Source organism: Carassius carassius, chromosome 20, assembly GCF_963082965.1.
Source record: "Carassius carassius chromosome 20, fCarCar2.1, whole genome shotgun sequence".
NCBI classification, from domain to species: domain Eukaryota; kingdom Metazoa; phylum Chordata; class Actinopteri; order Cypriniformes; family Cyprinidae; genus Carassius; species Carassius carassius.
The window spans coordinates 30,357,221-30,382,641 of NC_081774.1; the positions used below are offsets into that span (position 1 = coordinate 30,357,221).

At 37.0% G+C, this 25,421-nt stretch overlaps 1 protein-coding gene across 1 annotated transcript; it reads left to right on the forward strand.

The window, feature by feature from the left end:
• Positions 1-19,208: 19,208 nt before the first annotated feature.
• On the forward strand, positions 19,209-24,738 carry LOC132096847 (ADP-ribosylation factor 1-like). Its single transcript, XM_059502490.1, has 5 exons — positions 19,209-19,315; positions 20,213-20,383; positions 20,470-20,580; positions 23,022-23,146; positions 23,228-24,738. The coding sequence occupies exons 2-5, from the start codon at positions 20,239-20,241 to the stop codon at positions 23,387-23,389; spliced, it is 543 nt and encodes a 180-aa protein (XP_059358473.1). The 5' UTR covers positions 19,209-19,315; positions 20,213-20,238; the 3' UTR covers positions 23,390-24,738.
• Positions 24,739-25,421: the final 683 nt, after the last annotated feature.

A 25,421-nucleotide genomic window follows, 5' to 3' on the forward strand; every position in this document is an offset into this window, starting at 1 on the left:
TAATTACTCACCTTCGTGTCGTTCTAAACCCGTAAGACCTTCAGTTATCTTCAGAACACAAATTATGATTATTTTGATGCAATCCAAGAGCTCTCTGATCTTCCATAGACAGCAAGGGTCCTTCCACGTTCAAGGCCCAGAAAGGTAGTAGGGACATTGTTAAAATGGCCCATGTGACATCAGTGGATCAACCTTAATTTTATGAAGCTATGAGAATACTCTTTGTGTGCAAAGAAACCAAAAATAATGACTTAATTCAACAATTTATTATTTTCTGTGTCAGTCTTCTTCATGTTCATGAGAACATACAGACAATGAACTAAGAGAGGTGGACAGAACGCCGGTTTCTGCTTTAGCAGCATTACAGCCATTGTGGTACGCTCCTTAACTCGGGCCGAAGACTGACACAGAGGAGAAGAAATTGTTGAATGAAATCGTTATTTATGTTTTGTGCACCAAAAGTATTATTGTAGATTCATAAGATTACAGATGATCTACTGATGTCACAAGGACTATTTTATCAATATCCTTATACCTTTTTGTTTGGGCCTTGAACATGTCAGTTGCATTGCTCTCTATGCAAGTTCAGAAAGCTCTCGGATTTCATCAGAAATATCTTAATTTGTGTTCTGAAGAGGAATGAAGGTCTTATGGGTTTGGAACAACACAAGGGTGAGTAATTAATGACAGAATTAAAATATTTCGGTGAACTGTCCCTTTAAGTAAACTTAAGTAAAGTTTATAGGATCAAAAAAACGAGACTGAAAACATACTCTCTTCATTTTAGTTTTAAAATGTATACTAATAGCACACAAATATACTAACAGCTCATTTTTTGTAAGAGAGTGTTCATTTAATTTAATGTGTGTCAGCCTATTGTGAAAGTGATCTGGACTAACATGTGAAAGTTGAGCACACATACAGTATAATGCAGTACACATTTCAAATTTTCTGCTTGTTGGTTAAATTGCCTTTAGAGAGAAGGTGGCATTCTTTTAATTTGCAATGCAGTGCTTCTTGGAGGGTCTGGCAGAGGGTAGTCTTAGTCTCAGCCAAAGAACCCCCCATGAGTTTTGATGATTTGGTCTCCTGGACTATTAATTTCACCTTCGACGGGGTAAGTCACAGGCAGAACCACTGTTTGTCAACATTCTTCCTCCAACCAGCAGCAATAATGTTATTCCAACATTTTGAAACATCTCTCCAAATTGCTCCACTTTATTCCTGTTCCCAAATTCCTGTTTGCCAGGGAGATGGCATGGGTGGTTGTAGACCACATCTTCCGGATTCATGGTATTCCAGAGAATGTGGTTCCTGACGAGGAACCCCGGTTTGTCTCTCACTTTTGGAGGGGGTTCTTTTTGCAGATTGGCACTACTGCTAGTATTTCATCAGTATTCAAACCAAAGACCAACGGCCAGACTCAGAGTCAGCAGCTGTTTTTTTTGGGAATAGGCCAGTAGCTGCTTTTCCACTGTCGGGCCAGTGCGAGCCAAGGCTTTCAACAGCCCGGACGGGGCTAATAGCCTCGGACCTGTAGCACTGAGCTCCATATCATGCTGTCTTTCCACCATCGGGCCAGAAGCTCTGCAGCTAAAACCAGCCCTTTACACGCCTCTTTGGAACAATGTCACACAACCCCATCATTTCACCACCAAATGTGATATTCATCAGAAAACTAATAAGAAATAAATCACTGGAATTAGCAAGATCACAAAAAACCCAGCCACTGACAAGGCATGATCAAGCCCTAGAACTGACATGCCCGCTTTTGGCCTGACCATGTAAACACGGCTAATACTCCCTGCTGGTGTAATAGACCAGGTTGTCCATGTTGTGCTGTCTTGGCTTTTAACTCCCTGTTTCCTTCCTAGGGTTCTAAAGCTGCTGTTCCTTCGGTCCAGGTGTTCATCCAATGCTGCGCTGAAGAAGGGCCAGAGAGAAGGTGATAAGGAAAGAGGAATTCATGGGAAAAAAAACACTGACTGACATCAGATTGTGGTGCCCTATTACATCTGTTGTCAAAGGGTGTGGTTTTCCACCAAGGACCTGCCATTTTGCGTTCCCACTCAGGCGGTGTGATCAGTATGGGGGGCAGCACAACTTTGACCATTTTTCCCCTGCTCCCAATGATAGAGGGCTTACCTCCATTGATCAATAAGAGGTCTTTTTGATTCCAGAGCCCCTTTCACACTGCATGTAGGACCCGGCAAATTGCTGGAACATTGCCGGGTCGCCTTGCAGCCACGTCCCTGGATTGATTCCGGCATTAAACCCGGGTCGGGGACCTAGTAACATTGCCGGGTACATATGTGCAAACTGTAATGAAGCAGAGATCACTTAGTTCCTCACTTTCCGCACTGACGCCGAGATCGTTCACCAGCTTCAGTGAAAGTATAACATGCCTAACGTTTACGACTCGTACATTACATGTCACGCCCTGATGTCACGAGTCGTTACGGGATCTTTACGGGTTGTGTGTGAAAGCACGCACATATCCCGGGTAATCACTGGCAGTGTGAAAGTGCAAAATCTAGCGACCCGGGAACAATTGCCGGAACACTTTACCCGTGTATTTGCCAGAATCGCAGTGTGAAAGGGGCTGAGGGATTGCAGTATATGGTGGACTAGGAGGGAATCCTGTCCAAAAGAGAGATCTGGACCATGTGCTCATTGAGGATTTCCATTGCCAGCAGTCTGCTCTGCCCTATCTTGTGCCAGGTGGAGCGTCTTTACTCAACTTTTCTTTGTTTGCCTCTTTCCATTGAGTGCCTGTGCTCTCAACTGTCTTCTATTTTAAGCTGATCACTTGCTTTTTATCTGCCTGCTCACTAAATCACTTCAGTACCAGAGTGTTTGTGGACAACACCTTTGCTTCTGCCTATCCTGTCAGTCTCATTTCCTGTTGGTATGGTCTGTTCTCATGCTGTATCTCCATCTACTTCTTTGGATTGATCCCATTCATCGGCCTGTTTATTGTGGTCTGAACTTGAGCATTGTCCTTATGATCTTCGTCTGTGATCTACCCTCATGTTACCATGGACTGGTCTGTGGTACCAAAGTCTGCCTGACTTTGACTTTGTCTCTGCATCACCCCTTGAATTTTGCTGGATTGGACTGATCTCTCAGTGCTGACCTTTGCCTTACTGCCCATTCATTGTCTGCCCTACTGTCTTGAGCTGGTTAGGAACATTGCAACCAACCAGAATTTCGTTGTTTTCTCTGCAAATGCAATACATCTCAGTTCTGTAATCCTCTGCTCTTAAGTTCTCATTATAGCATACCTGACAGATGCAAGTGCCATTCTGTCCATGTTAAGATAAGGAAAGAGTATGAAACAGATCAATAAAAAATAGCTGAATCTGAAATAGCTAAAACTATGTACAGGCCTTTAAAGAGCTTAGAGGACATTCTAGCATCAGTCTATATGGAATCTGCACCCCACTGACTCACTGAAGAGCAAACCATCCAAAAAATAGACCAGATTAAAACTTGGGTTAGTTGTCAGTCTTGTCCACAATTAGGAGCTGGGAACACACAGGACACAATAGCATCATTCTTTCTTGATTTTAGTGTGAGAGAAAGAAGGGGAAAAAATCCCTTGATAATAACTTGATTCTTTTGAGAGAGCTCAGGAGCCAGCTTAGTTCTCTGGGGGACAATAAGGGCAAAATTCTCTGTGGTGACAGGACTGCATCACTGATCAGCCCCTGAAGCAGATTATAGGCCAACGTGAATAGAGCCTACCAATACTAGGGGCTAATAGAGGACCCCTGATAACTCATTCTTCCTCTCACAATGTCCCTGCCAGAAACTAGGTCTAAGTATCTAAACTCCACCATCCAAAAAATATTGACATGCACTCCCCCCTCATTTTTTTTTAAGTGTTAGTGATTGCCATCATAAAATTGCTTGTTCAAAAACCTGAAAGAGAGTATTATATTCAATTTATAATATAATAATATAATTATATTTATAAATCCATCAGAAGACCTACCCTTGTCTAAATAAGCCCACTTCCCGACTATGTATTAGACAAAAACAGTATGTGAAATGAGTATGTCTGAATTCATTTTGAGATTCTAAAGTGTGCATCCAATTAATGCTTTACTATCCTGTGAGACCATCAGAGAGGAGTTGTGAATGGCAGGAAACAACATAACTGATATCGTAGGTCACATGGCAATGGCAACATGACATGATTCATATCTATACGGCTAAAATGCTAGCATATTGATTACTGCATATTGCGCAGTATATAATGTGAATGGCATATTACAAAAAAAAAAAGATTAATTTAGTGATGTTAGCTATGTGTCCACAATTCGTGTGAAAATTTGTGTCAATGTGCAAAACTCGGATTAAAATTATTTTCTTGTTTTCTTGCCATGCTGTAGAAAGGATTGAAATTACGTTATTTTTCTCACAATATTATGGAATAATCCATTTGGAATAGGGGAACAATGGATGTGCAAAAAAAGAAGAAAAACTGTGACACATAAAAATGCTAACATTTTGGTAATTCAATAGCACAGGTTACAAAGTAGAAGATAATGGAATTTAAAGCATGCAGAAAATGTATATAAGGTATACAGTAAACACACTGCACTTTCTTATAATAGGTAGAGTGAGATTTTAAAAGTACATAGTCATTGCAAAAATAGTTACACTGTTTAAATACTGACTGACCAAATAGCAACAATTACGTTACAGTTTTCCCAACTGTTAACACATTGCTTACTGAATCTTTGACCCATTGTCCCAAAACTCTAAACACAAAACAGCAAAATCCTTTCAAAAAGATTTTTTGCACCAAAATGACTCAAACAGATGTTGTATGAATAGATCTATCTCCAAACGAAAACACACTGATGTGCTAAACAGAAAACCCTACTATGAATATTCCACTAGTATACTTATACCTTTTACACTTCATAATTTACAGCAATGTATACCTACCCAAATATACATAAACACGCAAATACAATACAGTAGCAAACATTTAATTTACAATATTTCCAAAATTCAGTATTTTTTAACTTTTGTGATGTATGTAACACTTTCCATATCCAACAGAAATAAACTAGGAAAAACATTTAGCAAGATACAAAGTTTTGGAAATTTCTGTAAGTATGTGTTTTCAGCCCAAGATCCCATCTAACATCAGACAGAGAGGCACCAGAGCCAGACTCTGATTCACAAAAGTAGCCCGAATCTACAGTAGCCGAGCACCTCACCCTCAGGCTGAAGGAAATTGTCTGCTTTCACAGAGCAGAAACCCACCTAACAAGCTTGTCACCAAGGTGAGAGCAAGCTAGTTAGCAGGTAATTGCCTGAAGAGGACTTGTCAACTCCACTGCGGGAGACTACACTCAACGAGTGTGAGAACTTTGACACAGTCAAAGCGGTACCTCCCAATAACCATATAAATAGAATACAATGGACCTAATTGCAATCCGTGTTCTCCAGCTCTACTGTCTTTATGTTCCTACACTTCACTCACTCTTGTTCTAATGACCTGAAGTTCAGCAGACTTTTACAACAGCATATCAATGCACCTGAATGCAGGGCCTCTCGTATGGATCTAAGGTCCAACACAAGTTGATGGATAAATGCCTTATTGGGTGAATGTTAAGAAGTGAAGTTAGGTGGAGCTACACAAAAGTCACACCTCTGCTCAAACAGTCCTCGTTTCACACGTGACAAGTCTTTTGATGTCTGAGCTTTTTGCAGCTAAATTACTTTGCTGGTAAAAGGGCAAGAGATTTTCATCTAGACACTGAAAGGACATCAAATGTGGAGTAGTAGGTGCTGGTGATATGTGAGAGGTCAGTAATGTGGTACAATAAAAAGGAGTAAACTTTAGCACCTGGCAAGTAACTTCATCATATCCTTACTACAAAAACTAACTGATAAGTAACGTAGAAACAGTAAGCATTATCTCTTTATTTTATGTCTGCTTGTTGTTGCATCCAACTATTTAGGTTCCTTGGTCCTGAATGGATTCTTTCAGTAATATTAATGTTTGAGTGGTGGAGCAGAAACCAAACCTGTTGTTATCTGTATTAATTTCTTAATAAGTAAATTGTCCGAGCTTATTAATCAATATCAGAGTGAGGGATCAGAAAAGGCCCACATAGACACCTCTCCTAAAAAATCATATTAAAACAGCAGGTATAAGTGGGAATGTGTCTCCCTCATCTACTTATGATCTGCTCAACTAAAAAGCATTTTAACTCATTTAACACATAAGCATTTAAAGTGCTATACAAATAAATTTGACATGAAGAATTTAACATTTATTTTTATTATTATTCAAAACAATGGACCTTAAGTGATGCTTTCAGATCTAGTGCATGAATTAATTGCAATAATGGAGCATTTTTCTTTTACTAAGATGTGATATTTTAGGGTTTAGTATGCTGGTGTTTTGGAAGGTTTCAGGTAGCTTTTCTGGAGTGCTAGATAAATGACTATGAACAGTATGTAATAGTATGTTGGGACACACAGTTGTTCTTGTAATGTCATGTTTTGACTGCCTGCTCCGTTTGGATTCAGCAAAAAGAAACCTGAGCTTAAAACCTCTAAATGTATCATTAAAGGGCTCTTTTTCTTTCTTTTTTTTTTTTTTTTTTTGGTGTGTGTTGTTGTTGTAATTCTTGTTGTGGCCACTATGTATAGTGTGTATGAAATATGTGTGTTTTTATAAAACTATCATTACAGTCAGCTCCAGCTCAATTCTTGTCACAACCACACTTTAAACCCTAATGCTCAAAGTAGTTATTTGTATGGAATAGGGGGAAATTAAATCTTAAATTGTGTTTATTAAAAACACATTAGTTTAAATTAGTTCATGAGCATTTAAAACGTAATTTAATTTTTAAGTTCGCAAAACTGAAACATTTTAAATAACCAGACTTGTTTTAATGTTTTGATTGGACTTTTGTCTTTTTAAATTTACATGAACTTAAAGGTGCTTTATGTAGGATTGACACAGAGTGGTTGAACTAGTTATTGCATTCCAAGTTCAAAATACTGGAGAGGGTTTTTTTTCACCTGGCCTCTCTTCCTCAGACTTGACGCACACGCAGGTTGCCAGATTGACAACACCAACAGGAAACAAGCACACTCGACTATGAATTTAATGAAATCCGCAGTGTTTTCCACCAACTGGCAACCCAGGTTGCCGAAATACAATTGGGTAAACTGGCAGTGGGCAGGTTTCACGAACCAAAACAGAGACTGACATTCCGGCCTGGAACGCACATTTTCAAAGGAGAATAACTGACTGTAGCATTGCTTTTCAGGTAAACAAATGTTAACTTAGCATGTTTCTTAAATATCTAAAAACATATTATGGTATTTTTATGATTTAGTTGAGTCAAAAACTTACATATAGCACCTTTAAATTTTTTACGTTTTCTTTTTGATGATCACATCGCCATGGATATGTATAGATTTGAGAAGATCCATTGCAATAACCTGCAGCTGGCAACCCGTAGCTCTAGACTGGTTATCTGGTGAAGCTAAGCAGGGTTGAGCTTGTTCAATACCTGCATGGTAGATCTTCTGGAAAATGAAGGAAGTTGCTGAAAGAGTTGTTACTCTCTATCAATAAATTAATAGGTCTTTCATTGGAGTACCGCAGGGCTCAGTACTAGGACTGTTTGCTTTTCACTCTGTATATGTCTTGGGAGACATCAATAAGAAATATGGAGTTAGTTTTCACTTTTACACTGACAATACTCAGCTCTATATTTCTTCACAACCCAACCAAACATACCAATTCACAAAACTAACAGAATGCATAGCTGATATAAAAAACTGGATGACAAGTAAGTTGATAACTCAAGCTGAATAATGGCATTGCTGCCTTCAATAGAACTGTTTAAAAATAGATAAACTTTACACTCTTATTAAACTGAACTAAACCAACACTGAACTGACTTTAGCTGAATAATTTAGTTGAATAACTACACTATAATTACTTTGCATTATTAGAACTGCTTACAGCAGAATTTGTATTGAACTGAAGTCATAAATTTAGTTTTATTCTATACAAGCATGTTAATTGCAGTGAAATATTGACTGAGCACACTCAAAAACAATTTAATTGCAGTTGCAAAGGATGCAAATGTTGATTAGTTATTGATGAGTAGTCCAACCTGCCAAAAAAAACTGCCTCCAAAAATTATATATACATCAAAATATCTTCACATAACTTTCAATGTTAATAATTTTCCATACACCAAATTTATTACAGATTTGTGCTGAAGCCTATACTGTCCCTTTTTATTTTATTCTTTTACTTTGCATTCAATTTTTCATTCTGGTATACAGATACGTTTTGTTTTTTTTATCTTTAGATGTTAAACATTTTTCATTAATTAGCATTCTGTCTATTTGTGGATGATGCATTATAAGGGTCAGATTTGATGGATTTGGATTGGTTTACATGTAAATGATAGTGATGGGAAGAAAACTCTTTCACTTTTTTAGCACAGATCCTTTGTGTGAACCCACCCTGCAGTGAAGTGTGCTTATATCAGCGTAAGTATATCAATGACAAGGTGACTAGAGGGGGTAGAGGAGAGGGGTTATCATTAGTGAAGCCCTCTGCTGCTGTTCACGACTAGTTCCAGTAATTACTTCACAAAGGACGGTTTTCGCCATCCCACTGTTTTTCCCACACAGGCCAGGCACAGAATTCCAAGTGGCCTCAGACTTGCAATCTCCTTGCTTTAACCCAGGCAAATTGCTAAGCTTGGCCATTCTTCAGGCACTGTAATTGCATTTTAGTGCTGTTTTTATTGGTGCCAGCTTGCCCAGCCCCCCGGTCTGACCGCTCAACACTAAGAATGCCATTGAACGCAGGGTAAATAGAGAGTAAATCATTTGTTTATTGGGGAGGTTCAAATTAGGGGTTAATTAAGGATTTAGAATGGACTGAGGAGGAAAATATTAAATTAAATGGATTTCTAAAATTGAACAGTATCTGCAACTTGCAGCACTGTTTATGGAGGCGATACTATATAAAAAAATAAAATTGTGGTGTTCAGGCATGTAACCTAATGCTGTATTAATCTGACCGCATTAGGTTACATCCACAAAAGTAGTTTCCACTGGTTAAATCTAGAAAAATAAAATACAAAAATAAATAAAAGAAAGACAACTTATGTTAACAACTGCAATCCTCAGTGAAACCACAACAACTTGTCTTTTTTTTAACCATTTTACCCATTTTTTGAGGTTTATTCAAATGTGAAAACTTAAGTTCATCTCATTAAAATACTCAAAGAGATCTAATTTTGTTTTTGGCACCATTGAGCAGTTCTTCTTTCTCGAGTGTCCCTGCTTCTAATTCTACGGTTCAGATGCATTCCAGAGCTGGACAACTGGGCAAGTGCTGTTTGCACTGAATTGAAATAACAGCAGAAAACTGAAATGGCCACAGGATTAAGGGATCTGAACAGGATAAAAGGATAAAAGATTGTTGGTGTTATCCATTTTAGCTTAAAAAATGGAGAGTCTTAACCAGGATTTTGGACCTCACAATGCTTTCGAGTCTTTATAGAACATGGTTGTGCAGTTTGTAATGATCTAAATTTGACATTCTATATTCTATTGTGTCACTGAGTAAACGGATTAGAAGAATGACAAGGTTTTGAGTGCTCAGAGTCAAAGCTTCTCTGGTGGAGGTGTTATAGCTGGAATGTAATAACTAAGTCAAAAGAGTTTAACTCAGTCAATATAATTTTGTGTGGAAATAACAGTGGTCAAATTAGTTTAATTCCAGAGATGAGAAAAGCACAGATCAAAGTACATCCAGCTGTGGATCGGGATTTTTGGAGAAGCCGTTTTGAAATTGCCCAGCTAACAGAGAACATTCCCACATTTTTCACAAGCGTGTTCTGAATTTCCTCATGATGTTGTTTTTACTTGTTCTTATAGTGTTGAGAGAAACCATACTGAAATCAGTATTCTCAGAACGTTCTTATGATGTTATTTGTTCTAGAAAACAAAAAAAAGTCTCATAATGTTGATGGAAGATATTGTTAAAATGTTACAAATAAATAACCAAATAACAATATATTTGGTAAAAAATTAAGTTGTACGTAAGGAACGTTTTAGTATACTCTAAATGTATCACGACAAGAAAATTCATCAATTAAAGGTTCAGATAACATTAGATTTTGGGTAAGAATAAAATTAATAGAACGTTGTCAGAAAAGTTTAATAACCTTTAAATAACATTATAATCACAACAAGAAAACAGCACATTTGAACGTTCTGAGAATATAAAAAATACATTTCCAAATGACATTTTATTTTGGGTGAAAATAAAGTTAGCAGAATGTTGTTGTCACACCATGTCGCTGTTTGCACTTTGTTTTCAGTTTGTTTTGTTTCACCCGTCTAGTTAGTTGTCATGATTTGTGTTCTTCATATTTATGGAGTTAGTACAGGATGCAATAGTCTGGTATGTGGCTTATTTCCAAGATAACACATTTGGATTTAAGTCTATTAGGCTTGTTGTTGTTTGCCATTTTTTTATAGCAAGATCTGGCAACACTGAGTCAAGACCCACCTCCTTCCCTGTGATTTCTCTGATACACGTTTGAATACATCATTGTTGTCACTACCTGACTCTGTCAGGACATTTTATAACATCAGCTATGAGAAAACCCAAAGACAAACCTGCGTATGAGAGAAGGACAAGATAAAACTGAGAATTAACACTGGGTTACTGTGCGCAGAGACCCAATTTCAAATCAGTTACGGCATGCATAAAAATTCCTGTGATGCTCCAAACGATTTTACTGCACCCGAACATCCCGGACGGTGCATTTTGTGCAGATGTGCTTGTAGAAGACTTTCAAACACAGCCTTGACTAACATTCCAAACACGTACACACACATAAAGATAAAGTCTCTCAAGTGGCCTTTCATGGTGGAAACATCCCTTGTAATTATGAAGCTCAGTTGCTCGGGTGTAATTTGTGTGGTAATCAATGTAACCCACCTCTCGCTCGCAGTGGCCTGACACCTTTGACCCCACACACAGTGTCAAACAGCCTGTCAGTGAGGCTTAATAAAGCAAAATGACACACCGCCATGTCAGACGGCAATGAGTGGTTGTTGCCGCCTGCCAGGTACTGAGGTATTTTATTTAGCCCTGAGGAGGACAGGTGTGCTCTGCAACAGCACGAGAGAGGGAATGCCAAAGGTCTTCGAGTTGGAAGCCGCTACAGGTGTTGGCGCACAGACAAGACACTGCGTTAACATAAAAATGAATCCTTCCATTATTAAGGAGTATTTCCATGCGTCCTCGTTTATTTACTCGTCTTTTAAATTCTGATAAAAACAACGGGAGGCCCTTTGTGACACGGGTGAAATGCTGACAACCGCATTACAGCGTTCTACAGTGTCAAAAGTGATTCATACTTCACAATCAATGCCACAAATGCAGGATTAAATATAATTAAAGAAATTATGCCCATCAAGGAGAAAAGCCTGTCTATGGGGATTTGATCGTATCAAAAGAGACACTGGTGTGATGTGAAATGCAGTGAGGAGACACGCCTGGACCACCTTAGAGCGATGAGATCTCTGACGCTTTGAGAGCTTCTTTAGATGCTTAAACTCCCTTTAACCCCATTAGGGGAATTCGGCTGCCGTCTCTTAGCCTTCATCCTGAGAGGACAAAAACCTGTGAGGCAAGGGTGGCTTATGGATCAAAATGACAAGCGGAATTGTCTTTGGTCTCAGGTTTGCTCCGACAAGCTAAACATTTCACAAACCGTGCCAAACAAGCTACATCGATGTATGTTTAGTCCTGCAAGTACCTGCTGCTTTTACAATGTATGTTGTGCATTAAAGGGACAGGTCACTCCAAAATAAAAATTCTGTCAACATGTAGCTCTCTCAGATCATTCCAAACTGGTATGACTTTTTCTTCTGTGGAACAAAAAAAGAATGTTTGGTTGCCATTCATGCTTGAAAATAAAGGTTCCTAAAGGGGTTTTCAAAGTCGTGCAACAAAACATAAAAAAAGAAAGAAAAAAGAACACTTTTTCTCTTAATGTGAAAAACAATTTAAATATTTCCATTTTAAAGAATCTTCTCTGCATTTAAAAGGTTTTGTGGATTTTTCAGAAGCCATCAATGCCAATAAAGAACCTTTCATTTTGAGAGTTTTGATTTCCATTGCATGGACAAAAAACAATGAGGCATTTCTCAAAATATCTTCTTATGTTTCACAGAAGAAAGAATGCCATACAGGTTTTTAATGACACAGGTGGGAAAAGTTTCATTTGGGTGTGTATCCCTTTAAAATACTTAATCGGCAAATCAAGACGATTTCCAAAAGGCTATAGCTATGCAAGACTAAGGGACCTTGGTGGAAAGTAAACCACTGGTTTAATTTGTTCAGGTGCTACTCTATAACCAGGAAATATCACAACATTCACTAAAGTTCCCCCACAAGCCTTACTTCCTCCTTATTACCTCACACTGACTGCATGGGCCAAGTGGCTGAACACCAGATAGGTGTCATGCAAATGTGGGTGGTGATGTGTTAATGCATTTACGGTTGTGGTGGCATGGTTGCAGCAAGCTGTTTTTCCAAAATAAAAATTGCTGCATCCTGATTCGCCTTCCTATACTATGTCCTGAAAATGTTGCACTCTTTTTGTGAACATGTATTTATAGTATATATAGGATATACATAATATATGTAAATATAAATATAATATTTATAATAGTATATACTTTTGAGTATGTATCAGAAGATAGCTTTGGGTTGCATACAGTCATAATTGCGTCTTTAATGGACCGCTCTGTCGTTTAGTTACATGCATCCCGTCACAGTTTAAAATGCACTGTCAAACATCTTTTCACAGTTAACATCTTCCACATTTAATTTCATTTCCTACTCTATTGGAGAGAAATTAAGAAGCATGCTAATCTGCCATTGCAGACCTTCCATGCTGTGAACTCTCTTCATGTATTTGCATAATGATGCATATTAAAGTTAATGACCAAATGTTCACTATGTTGTTACATATTACGTGGATAACGTTTGATAAATATAATTTAATCATGTTGGATATTGATTATCAATCACTCAAGCCCTTTTGATCTAAAACGCTAATGCTATTTAGGATTGATAGTATGAGAATTGGGTGACAGTGAATGTCTTGGATTGAAAGTTGATGCTGAATGCTTTTTTTTTCTTAGTGAGACTTTTTATGAGCCCTTGTATTTTTATAAGTCTTGTGCTCCAACCATGATTCAGTATTCAGACCAAAAGAGTAGTTCTTGAGCTGTCGGTGAAACTCAACTCAATGACAGAGAGAATTGTTGCGAAGGCAGCGCACGTTTCTTGACGTGACTGCGGAAGTGGTGCAAAATGCGATGTAAATCCCTTTAACGACCTTTCAGGCTATCAGTAATCAGCACACAAAGCTGATTGGCAGCCGACACTGAGAGGCGCATTTTTTCTGGCTGTACCAAGCCCCTCTCGACGGTGACCCCTACTGTGCAAGGCGTGGGGTAGAGTGCCCAACGACTCCTGCTGCCAACACAGCCAGCCAGCGAGGGAAGGGGAGGCGTGGTTAGAACCTTGTTTGTTTCCTAACCTGGTTGTCTTGAGGTCCTTTTGTAGCACCATCTCTCGAGCGTCTAAGAACAGAGGGGTGCTTCCACGTCTGTCAGCCTTCGTCAAAAAGCAACACGCTAACTCGCTTCCCATTATGCGATTAAGCTTCTTTACAATGAGAACAAATGGCGATGCACTTTTGCTATTGTCGTCATTCACGTTATTATGATGACAGACACGCCTAGCGCACCAGGCGGCGAGTCGCTCCTCCAAACTCTCAATTGACAAAGCCAGCACAGCACGGCTCACATCTGACACCCCAAACTCATCTCAATGCATACACATTCTCCCACAATCCCCTTGAAAAACACACTGTTCTCACACTGTGCAATATTCTGCTGTCCAGGCCCCATCTCAGAGGGGAACGTGGTTGTACCCTACTGAGCTGCAAGCCCCATTTCCTACTGAGAGGCCCGTTTTGTCCCTTGGCGGTCTTCCTCCATAGAAGCAGCGCTCCATGCTACCGATACACAAATCTAAGGGGATTATCTTCTTTTTGTGGTGAGTGACCCTATAAATAAAACCTGCAGCACAGATTGATGAGCCTGTCCACAACTATTTGCTGTTCTACATATTTATCCTTTAACTTAAGTTACTGTTGCTCTCTAATACTAATGAATCTATTAAGATGAGTGTTGCAGAGTGTGCTAAGCAAAAAATAACTGACGATGGACAGACGAGTTATTGAAAACTGCATTCAGTTTTTCCACTTATATATTTAACTTACAACGTTTTTCAGGACAGTCCGAGTAATGTAACAGCAAAACGCAACGGTCTAACCTAAACATGTTAAAGCATGAACTGACAAAGAACGGATGTGCACACTATACACCCCCCAAAAATGTGAGATTAGAATAAGTTGTGTGTTCCAATGCATAGTATGTTCCCAAATGGTCTACTATTTTGGGGAAATTTTCGAAGTGTGGATCCGTATACAATCAAATGTCTAATATTGCCCTAATTAATCTATTGCGCTTTGGAGGTGAATTCAGAACTACAAACATGAATAAAAGGAGAATGGTGGATGTGCATGAGACCGATGGTTAAGTAGAGATGTTTGCATGTTATCCGTGCTATATTTCATCTGCAACAACATGTCATTAAGGTCCAAACAGCATAATAGCAAAACAAATACGTTTGGCCGATATTAAATGTATCATGTAGTAAACATTCTCATCATGAAAGAACCATGACTGGTACAGTAGATCAACATGATACTTGTTTTCTCTCCCAATACAGTAGTGTGTCTCAAAGCTTGTTTGCTCTTCTGCTACAAACTCAAATGTATCTACATTTTCTTTTTCGAAGGAGCACATACTTTTAGGGCATAGAATAAGTCGATAACTAGGACACATCCCATGTGAAACTAAACTAGGAACAGGTGAACAAAATCAGAAACCATGGAAACAAATCAAACATGGAAGAAATACCGGAAATGCAAACAGAGAAACAATAGATGCACAGGAATGAAATATATGTCATATGTGATGACAACAGTATTTTATGTGAGCAAATGAGAGAGCATGAGTGGGAGTTTTTCATTTAAGCTATATTAAACTGTCACCCTGTCCCGTATATGGGACGCCTACATTTACTTGACTATATTACAATTAAATCTAATCTAATCTCGACAAACTATATATCGTTGGAAAGGTCTAAGACTCTCAAATATATATTTTACCAATGTTTTTTGTTTTTTTTTGTTAAAAATTATGTAGGAAAAGTAATAGATTAATTTATGACAAGAGCGCACCCTCAAAAATCTTAATTAAAACAGGAGTTTTGACCTTTGTTAAAAAAAAGACTTTTTCTCTATCACATTTTAGAAATCATCAGACATTATATATCACTTGAAAACATAAAATCTCAAATTTCATCCTTTGAAACTCATTTTAAAATCAGACAAATGCATTACCATGTACATCAATTTCATGTTACAAAATGTTTTCATTCATGAATCATACAAATGTAAGTTTGGAACGTGCATTACAAAGTCTATGTTAAAAAATGTGAGTGACAGTTAAGGGGTTAAAAATATTTCAGAAATAAAACAGGTGTTTGAAATAAGTGAAATATTTTGGCCTGTTGATATGGAATTCTAATGTGGAACTTTTTTATATAGAGCTGTGCGATTATTGAAATGTATACAACTGTTAGTTCTGATCCTCAAATCTGATTGGCTAAAAGTCCTGAGAGAAAGTAATACTCTTTTTTTTTATCACTCAGATTGTCTTCGTTGGAGCATTTCAGAAACACTGGCACACTGAGATACGACTATAGTTTTTATTACTATTTGAATCAGTTTTGTATATACATTTTCCCATTTTATTTTTGTAATTTTAAAGATTAAGTCATTTTTAGTAGTTATTGTTTTCAGCAGCTTGTCATCACTGTGGATAGCAATCAGTTTAAAAACTCATCCGATCAAAAACAATATTTCCTTCAGGAAGGACAGCACTTGAGTTTGTGTCTAAAATACTGTTTCTAAAAGTTATTCACTATATTAATTTCTATTATATTTTACTGTTGTCTAAAAGCAATCTCACAGCCGTAATCATGCAGTTGTTCGGCCTGTGGCATATCGCATATGGTTTAATCGCAGTACTATATCACTGTGATACTCCTAAAATAATTAGCAACTTAAAATGTCTGTCAGCTAATCAGAATCAAGGAGATTTTTTTCTTCTCCTGTGATTATGAAATGATAATCGTTGACTATAAATGATAGTATTAAATAGATTAAACAGCTAATGACCATCTACTTTAGTCTTTTTTTGTTGCTGTTGGTCCAATAAGTGACATGAAGACATGATTACTATAACCTTATTCTGCCATTTTTAAAACTCTGTATTGTGTAGTGTTTCAAGAATATGCCATATTTATATTGATAATGAAGTGCAGACTTCTTTGTGGTTAGAACATGAGCTTCAACACACACAATTATGTTGACATGCAAATATCTTACGCACTGTTTCCATAACAGTGAACTGAGTGGATCCAGTGGCTTTTGTGTTGTTTGAAGCTCTCTTCATCAGCTGCTGTTGGGAGGGAGATGCAGCTCATGTTGTCACTGATTCCAGATCTTTCCACTTCTCTTTCAGCCTGAACAGTACTTTGTTGCTGTTGGATCTGGTTCATTTGATCTTTTTAAGTGCATTTGTTAATATGGCCCCAGGATATTGACTTGGCGTAACTGTGCTGTCACAGAACTATGCTGCCTCTCACAAATGTTTCTTGTGTCAAATGAACTGTTTTGCCACTGAAATCTCTTCACTCGGTGCATTTTATATATTTTTTTGTTTAAAACTAATAATCAATTACAGTACCTTGTAAGTTTCTCATGGCTTAGTCAAATACAAGCAGTAGAATTTTGATTGTATATTAAAAATATATACATATTATTATCATTTGGAATGTGATGCAATGCATCTTGAAGAGTAAAAATGCATCATAATTTGACATGCATCAGTGATACTCACATACCTACATCTGTGTAAATAAAGTTGACCTTCACCAGGAACAAAATGTATATTTCTCCCCTCTTTTAGATGTGATTGTTTTCTTCCTGATTGTGTCCTTGGGTTCCTGCTGTGATCTCGCTTTGCTGCCCCCTCTGGTGGACTGATTCACTAACTTCTAACTCCTGCAAACAAAAGAAATACCATCAACACAAACAGAGCTGAGAATTTGCCTAATCTAAGCTTCTTAAAGGAAAAAAATATAGCACCTGTTCAAAAACGTAAATACACATAAATGAGAGAAAAGAGTAAGCATTTAGGGTGGAAAAATCTACAAAACAAGCAAAACATTTACAGACTTTACAAACAAGCAAAAAACTGTAAACTTGTTATTACTTGCACTACTGTCTGTTCATCCAGAATACTGAGTAATCCATTTGCACACTGAAATATTTTTCTATGCACTTTACTGTCCATTGCATTAGTGTAAATTTATGTTCATATGTTTCTGCCTATAGTGTACATACATTTATTACATAATCCATCTGTATAATATGTTCATAGTACACCTATCTGTACATCATGCTGATAGTATTTCAAGTCTGTAAATTATGTCCATGATAATACTGCCTTATTTGTATATTTATTGTACATTTGTAACATTGTAGACACTGTATATCCTTACTGCTTATTGCACTTCTGGTTAGATGTTAACTGCATTTCGTTGCCCTGTACCTTACATGTGCAATGACAATAAAGTTGAATCTAATCTAATCTAGTGTGGAACTAAATTGTAACATGCTTATATATTAATATATCTCAATGGCAATGTTGTCATAGTTAATGTGGATCATGTCGATATTTATTCATCTAAACATGACATTATTTATATATGAATATGTATTTTTTGGTTGCATTTTCCAAATCAACACCAATCTATGGCATGATGATTCAGCAATACAGTCAGTTGTTTGTCAGGCGGTAGTTCTCCACATGCACCTGCCATCACCTCACACACAGGAAGCTTTGTGCTTCTTCGCTGCACTATTAATATCTCTGTGCCAGCGTGGAGGAGACGGGGAGCTGAGGTCTCACACTTCCACCCCCAGAGGTGCTGCAGCTGTTAACCTGGCCCTGAGAAACATCATGAAAAGACAGAGCTTTCTGCTTCAGCATACCCTATGATACACAAATAAATTAGTGCCTCTGTATGCAAGAGAAGCAACGATAATCATAAGTTTTTAGGTGTACAAATATTGTGCTCATCTCAAAAAGGAGAAATTATGAAACAGTGGCCTTGCCTAAATATAAATTCAGACATCTATTTCCAATGTGAAACAGAATTACAGTTGCACTTTTTAATAAATCTTTTTTTAATATTACCTAATTATTATTATTACTTATACTACTACTACTCTACTTTTTTGTAATATAGGCACTCAAAATGGACTTTTTATTTTTTTATCTTTATTGCTATAACATAAATGCTGAGCAAATATTAACATGTTAAGTCTGTTACATCGACATAACCACAATGAAGTATGTTTTAAATCACTCATAAAGCAGTTTAACACACTGATTTACGTGTGTGCGTGTTGTACCAGAGTCACAAATTGTGAAAACCATAAGAAAAAAGCCACACACACACTCTAACTCAAAAAAGACTATAGATTGCTGTAAAGCCTTGAAACATTATCCTTTTAAAGGACTTTTGTATACTTATTTTGTAGTTTGAGATATGGATTTGTTTTTAAAACCACTCTGTATACAGTTATATATATATATATCGGTATATGTATGTATGTATATATATATATATATATATATATATATATATATATATATATATATATATATATATATGTGTGTGTGTGTGTGTATATATGTGTATATATGTATATATATATATATGTGTGTATATGTGTATGTGTATGTGTATATGTGTATATATATATATATATATATATATATATATATATATGTGTGTGTGTATATGTGTATATCTGTATATGTGTGTATATATATACATATATATATATATTATACATACACACACATATACATATATATATTTATATAAGAGTTCTCTGCTATTTATCACCTTCCCGGCGGAAGTGATGCACGGCGCACTGACGTGGCCGGAAACCCGCCATCTTGAGGGAGGAAACGCCTTGAAGTTGAGGAGGAAACTTGAACTGTGAGTTTTTATTTTTGAAATAAAAAACGTATTTAGTGTTCGAAACATTACCACCATGCTAACAAACGATAAATAGTATTGTTTGATATGTCACCCGTGGGAGAAAAAACTAAGATTAGAATGAGAATGTCGGAGATAAACGGAATTAAATCCGTTGAGACGTGAGTGTCTGTGACAAAGGAAACAACCGTCTATGACTTCAGTCAACTTTACTTCTGAAGGAAGTAAATTAATGAATCATCGTTGATTATTTCAGACATAAACTTGGTTCAACCGTTGAGCTCAACTTTGTTTTTAAATACCATCTGTAGAACCTTTAAATAACCAGCCACAAAAACTAGTTTAATCAACTTGTTATCTGAAATAGTTATACGGTAAACATCATCGAAATCAATATTGTTGATAAGATATGATTCGACGCAATGATACGTTTCTGCTATTGCCTCAAAATATAGCTATTTTAGGAAAGCTAGTCCAAGCTATGAAGTCAGATCAGTCTTGTTATTAAAATAAATGATTATAAAGACTTGTCTGTGTTATATTTTATTCATGAGAGCTTTTACAGCTTTTCCTGGTTAGTTTAGTTGTTGTACTTGGACCATTCAAAAGTTTGTGAGCCCTTGGCTCTTAATACTGTGTGCTGTTCCCTGATGATCCACGACTGTCTTTCTGTTTTGTGATGGTTGTTCATGAGTCTCTTGTTTGTTCTGAACAGTTAAACTGAGCACTGTTCTTCAGAAAAATCCCCCATGTCCTGCAGATTCTTCAGTTTTCCAGCATCTTTTGCATATTTGAACACTTTCCAGCAGTGACTGTATGATTTTGAGATGCATCTTTTCACACTGAGGACAACTGAGGCACTCAAACTTAATGTGTTTTTGTCCTCTTCTGTTTCAGTGGAGTGAGAGAGACATCTGTCAAACATGGGCAACCTATTCGCAAACCTCTTTAAAGTCTTCGGGAAGAAAGAGATGAGGATTCTTATGGTGGGTCTGGATGCTGCTGGAAAGACGACGATCCTGTACAAGCTGAAGCTCGGGGAGATTGTTACCACCATCCCAACAATCGGTGGGTGACCGAGAGCGGTCTCCCAATATTATTATCACCTGGAAAGCCAATGAATGCTTACATGAGGTGTTTGTTTTGTGTTCAAGGTTTTAACGTCGAAACTGTGGAGTACAAGAATATAAGTTTCACAGTTTGGGACGTCGGTGGGCAAGATAAGATTCGACCATTGTGGCGCCATTATTTCCAGAACACACAAGGTAAGAGTTTTCCGAAAGTCATTCAGTACGTTGTGTTCGATTTGGGAAGTCCGTTTTTTTTTTTTAATGTAATCAGTGTGTGTTGACAGAAACACTGTCGGTACTGTCTGTTTTTGTTAATCAGGCTACTGCAGTGACATCATGAGATCGGTTTCGGTTTGTAAAACGATTTTTTTTGCCAAATCTATGTTTTCTTCTTGGTTCGGGGAGGTTTCCAACATGCCACTGAGGTTTACAGTTAGCTGATTGTTGTCTCAAAATACACCTAGACTGAATGAATCTCCATGTTTGGACCGGTTTTATCAGCATGGACTTCTCAAACTTTCAAAATAGTTTGATTCGTTGAATGTGATTTATGTACATTTTCATTGGCGCTGAGACACCTAGTTGGGGAAAAAAAACACTTAAATAAGTGTTTGCAAGAAGACTCAAGAATTTAGGGACAGGAAAAGAGATCAATAATATCAGAACGACTCTTATTTATTTGTATTAAATGGTTTGATCATTTCACTGTATGTAATTATTACATGTTTATGCCCAAATTCTCAGTATTTATCATTGTGGTGCTGTCAGTGTGTTACTGTTTAACATTGATTAAAACTTGCTTAACAGTATTACATCTTTTAAACCAGTTATCATATTCATTCAAACTATCTTAAAAGACTGGAATAGGAGCACAACAAGCAAATCCTGTTTATCAGTCAAACTGATTTTATAAATGGAAACTCAACAGGTATGAAATGTAATCTGTGAGTGAAAAGCAGGTCAGGAGGGAAGGAGGTGTATTTATTCAGAATGCACGTTTGGAAAAGAATATAGAAACATTTCATCAGGTTCAGTATATCTCATGTTAAGGCAGAGAACAAGATTAGCCTAGTTGTTGTAACTGACAGCCCTAAAATGTAATTGTAATCTGCGTTCTTCTTTGTGACTCTTTGTATGTAGATGTGCTCAACACTGTTCCTGGAAACCCCTGAGCTGTGTTGAGTAGAAAGTGGAAGTAGCATGTAGTCCATTGTCTTTTATTTTGTGATAATGACTGATTTATTCTGCAGCTACTTACCACAAAATGAAATGAACGTTACAGTAATTTCTTATTTTATGTGAGAACAAATGAAGAGAAATGAAACTACTAACCCTTTAAAGTGATTACAGTTTTTAATATAATTAGTTGCATGATGAAAAATTACTGTCAAAGCTATTCATTATCATGTTAAATTAGAAAAGTACTGAATAGAAATAAACAAGAAATTGTGCATTAGAAATAAATATTTTCAACATGGCTTAAAGGGATACTCCACCCCAAAATGAAAGGTTGTTATTAATCACTTCTCTCATATCGTTCCAAACCCATTAAAGCTTCATTCGTCTTTGGATAAGTAGAAACAGTGTCAAGGTCCAGGAAAATATGAAAAGCATCGTCAGAATAGTCCATATGCCATCAGGGATTCAACCGTAACGTTATGAAGCGACGACAATACTTTTTGTATCCAAAGAAAACAAAAATAACAGTTTTATTCAACAGTTTGTCACCTCTGTGTCTCTCTGCATCTTCGTAGTGCCAGTGTCAGTCGCGACACAAGGATACGTTTTCTACGTGTATTTACGCTTTGATTAGAAAGAAAACAGTGCATCCTTGCGCCCCACAAATATTGGGACAGTATTGTGCCAAAAATATAACACAATGTTAACTTCTTGTTTATTAAGCTATTATTTAATCATGCAGATAGTCGAGTCAAAACTACACTGTAGCTCCTGCGATATTGCTAAACTATATGTGACCCTGCAGCACAAAACCAGTCTTAAGTTGCTGGGGTGTATTTTTAGCAATAGCCATTTCAACCTTATATGGGTCAAAATTATCCATTTTTCTTTTATGACCAAAAACAATCGGATATTAAGTAAAGATAATGTTCCATGAAAATATTTTGGTAATTTCCTACCGTAAATATATAAAAACGTAATTTTCGATCAGTAATATGCATTGCTAAGAATTCATTCAGAAAACTTTAAAGATGATTTTCTCAACATTTAGGGTTTTTCTGCTCCCTTAGATTCCTGATTTTCAAATAGTTGTATCTCAGACAAATATTGTCCTCCTAACAAACCACACATCAATGGAAAGCTTATTTATTCAGCTTTCAGATGATGTATAAATCTCAATTTTGTAAAATTGAAACTTAAGACTTGGTCCAGGGTCACATATATGAGATAAAAGTACGACGAAAACCCATACAGGGGCATTCTTTTGCCCTCGTATCTTGAACTTCAGGGGCACTGATGTGTTAAATCGGCAGCCCTGGCACATCTTGGTAGTTGGGACAAAATATAAAGCAGACATTATACAAAACATTTTGTGTAATTGATCTGATCTCAGTTTAATTCTTGTCACTCGCACCAGTTTATTAATCTGCTTCTTTTGTGTTTGTTTTTTTGGTTAGGTCTGATCTTTGTGGTTGACAGTAACGACAGAGAGCGTGTGAATGAAGGGCGAGAGGAGCTGATGAGGATGTTAGCTGAGGATGAGCTCAGGGAAGCAGTCCTGCTCGTGTTTGCCAACAAACAGGTACTAACAGCTTACATCTCATAACTTGCAGTGCTTTCCAGTTGCTTGTTCTTACACATTTGACACGTGTTTGTCCGACAGGATCTACCGAACGCCATGAACGCTGCAGAAATCACAGACAAGCTGGGGCTGCATTCGCTCCGGCACAGGAACTGGTACATTCAGGCCACATGCGCCACAAGCGGCGACGGCCTTTATGAAGGACTCGACTGGTTGTCCAATCAACTGAAGAACCAGAAATAACGACCTCGCTGTACTGATCTTCCTTAGCTCCATTTTCTCAGCACTTGCTTTATTCTTTTTAAACAAACGGTGCTGGAAGCTGCGCTCATTTCAAACCCCATTAACATGGAAGAATAGGGCCTTACTGTCAAAGTGTTGCTCTCTCGTTTAATGTAAATAGTTTTTTGTTGTGAGGCAGCTTTTTGAGCACCATTATGCAAGCCTTTCGTTGTTTATTCCTTTCTTTTTTCCCCCCATTCCTACTGCCTGAGTCATTTGAAAGAGTTTCAAGAACGCCGCTTCTGTAAACTCTGTCAGGTCTGTATTATTTTATTGTGCTTCTAATAAGACTCTTTCTTAGACGTACTGTAAACGACGCTGTTATGTTTGTCTTGGACGGAGTTCAGGGAATCAAACATTACAGACACTACCTGCACATATAACGGAAAAGCAACCAAAAACGATTACACTGTCTTGTCATCCTCTAGCTTTACTGTCATGATGCTTTAGGAGCCATAGAGTTGTGAAGTCAGCAACACAAAGATGATTCTGTTATGAGATTCCCAATACACAAGATGTTTTGTTGTGAGTTTGAGGGAGGAAAGTTGGCGTGGCTCAGGTTAATCTAGGTTTGTTAGGAGGGTGAAGTTATACATTCAGGCACCTAACAGTAACCTTTTTTTTTTTTTAAGAGGACTGGAGGTTGTTTCATGAAAACAGTGTGACAATATAAAAATGGAATTGTTTTGCAAAAATAGGTCTCATTTTCTATATGCAAAATGTTATGTTTAATTTATAAGTGGTGAAAAAAAAATTATTTTAAGATTTACCCAGAAAGAGATTGGTTTTATGCCCCTAGCGTTAAAATTCATGTCGTTTTGACACTCAATTCAAGTGTTACTTTCTATTTCTTATTTTGGACTCCTAACCACCACTTTGAATAAACACCAGTCTCATCTAGACACAAATTGAGCTCTTAAAAAAAAACAAAAAACATTTGTGCATTTTTATTGTTTTAGGACATAACCCAAAACATATCACCAGAGTGTTGGCATGTTAATATCAATGAGCTTTCTGTTGTGCATGTCATTTTCCCCCAGACTAGCCGTGGTGCCTTTATGACAAACAGAGACTCCTGTTTCAGATTAATCATCTTTATGTTCAATGTTAGGGCTGATGGTTTTAAAGTTACTTTATTATTTATCCTTTTTCTCTCTCTCTTTTCCAATTAACCTTTAATTTGGTGTAGACAGATTACGTTGGGTCAAATTATGTGAATCTCTTAGCAAAATATTGTATAATGTGACTCTTAACCTGTTTGTTTTTATTTTGACAAATGCACTGTAATTAAAGATACTAGTACAACTGGATTTACTCTTGCCTTGTTATTCTGAAGCAGCTCTGAAATAAACATAGATCACTAAAAAAGGGTTTTTTTTTAGATAGCTAAAAAAAATACATATAAGCATGATGGTTAAACATTCGAATGTACATTAGTTTGGTTTAAAAGAAATGTTGCTATTCAGATTAAAAAATTAAGTGAACAGCTATTCATCAAAGATTTTGAGCGATCTATGAAATGAATTACAATTAAAAGGGGAGTGGACATCTTACCCTGTTTTAAACTAATTAATCATTGTATACTACAGCCTCTTTATATTAATGAACTCACTATAGATCTCAATGAACTGAGATAAGTGTGATTATAAAGGGAGTGCTTTTTGTGCACTTTCTAGGCTATATAATCCAGACAGAATTCGATTAAAAGGTTTGTTTTTGATGCTGCCAATTACTCTCAAAGTTGCAGTGACTGACACAGTGACAACCATAGCATTGGACAGGACAAAAATATATGTCAGAATAGATCAGTAAGTCCACCCCCACCACCCCGCCAATTGTTTTTTTAACTATAAATAGCAATTGTGAGATATAAAGTCAGATTTTGAGTTTTTATCTCCCTGTAATCTGTTGTGAGTTTATATTATGCAATTCTGAGAAAAAAAAGTCAGAATTGTGAGATGAAAAGTTCGTAATAACCTTTTTTTTTTATTAT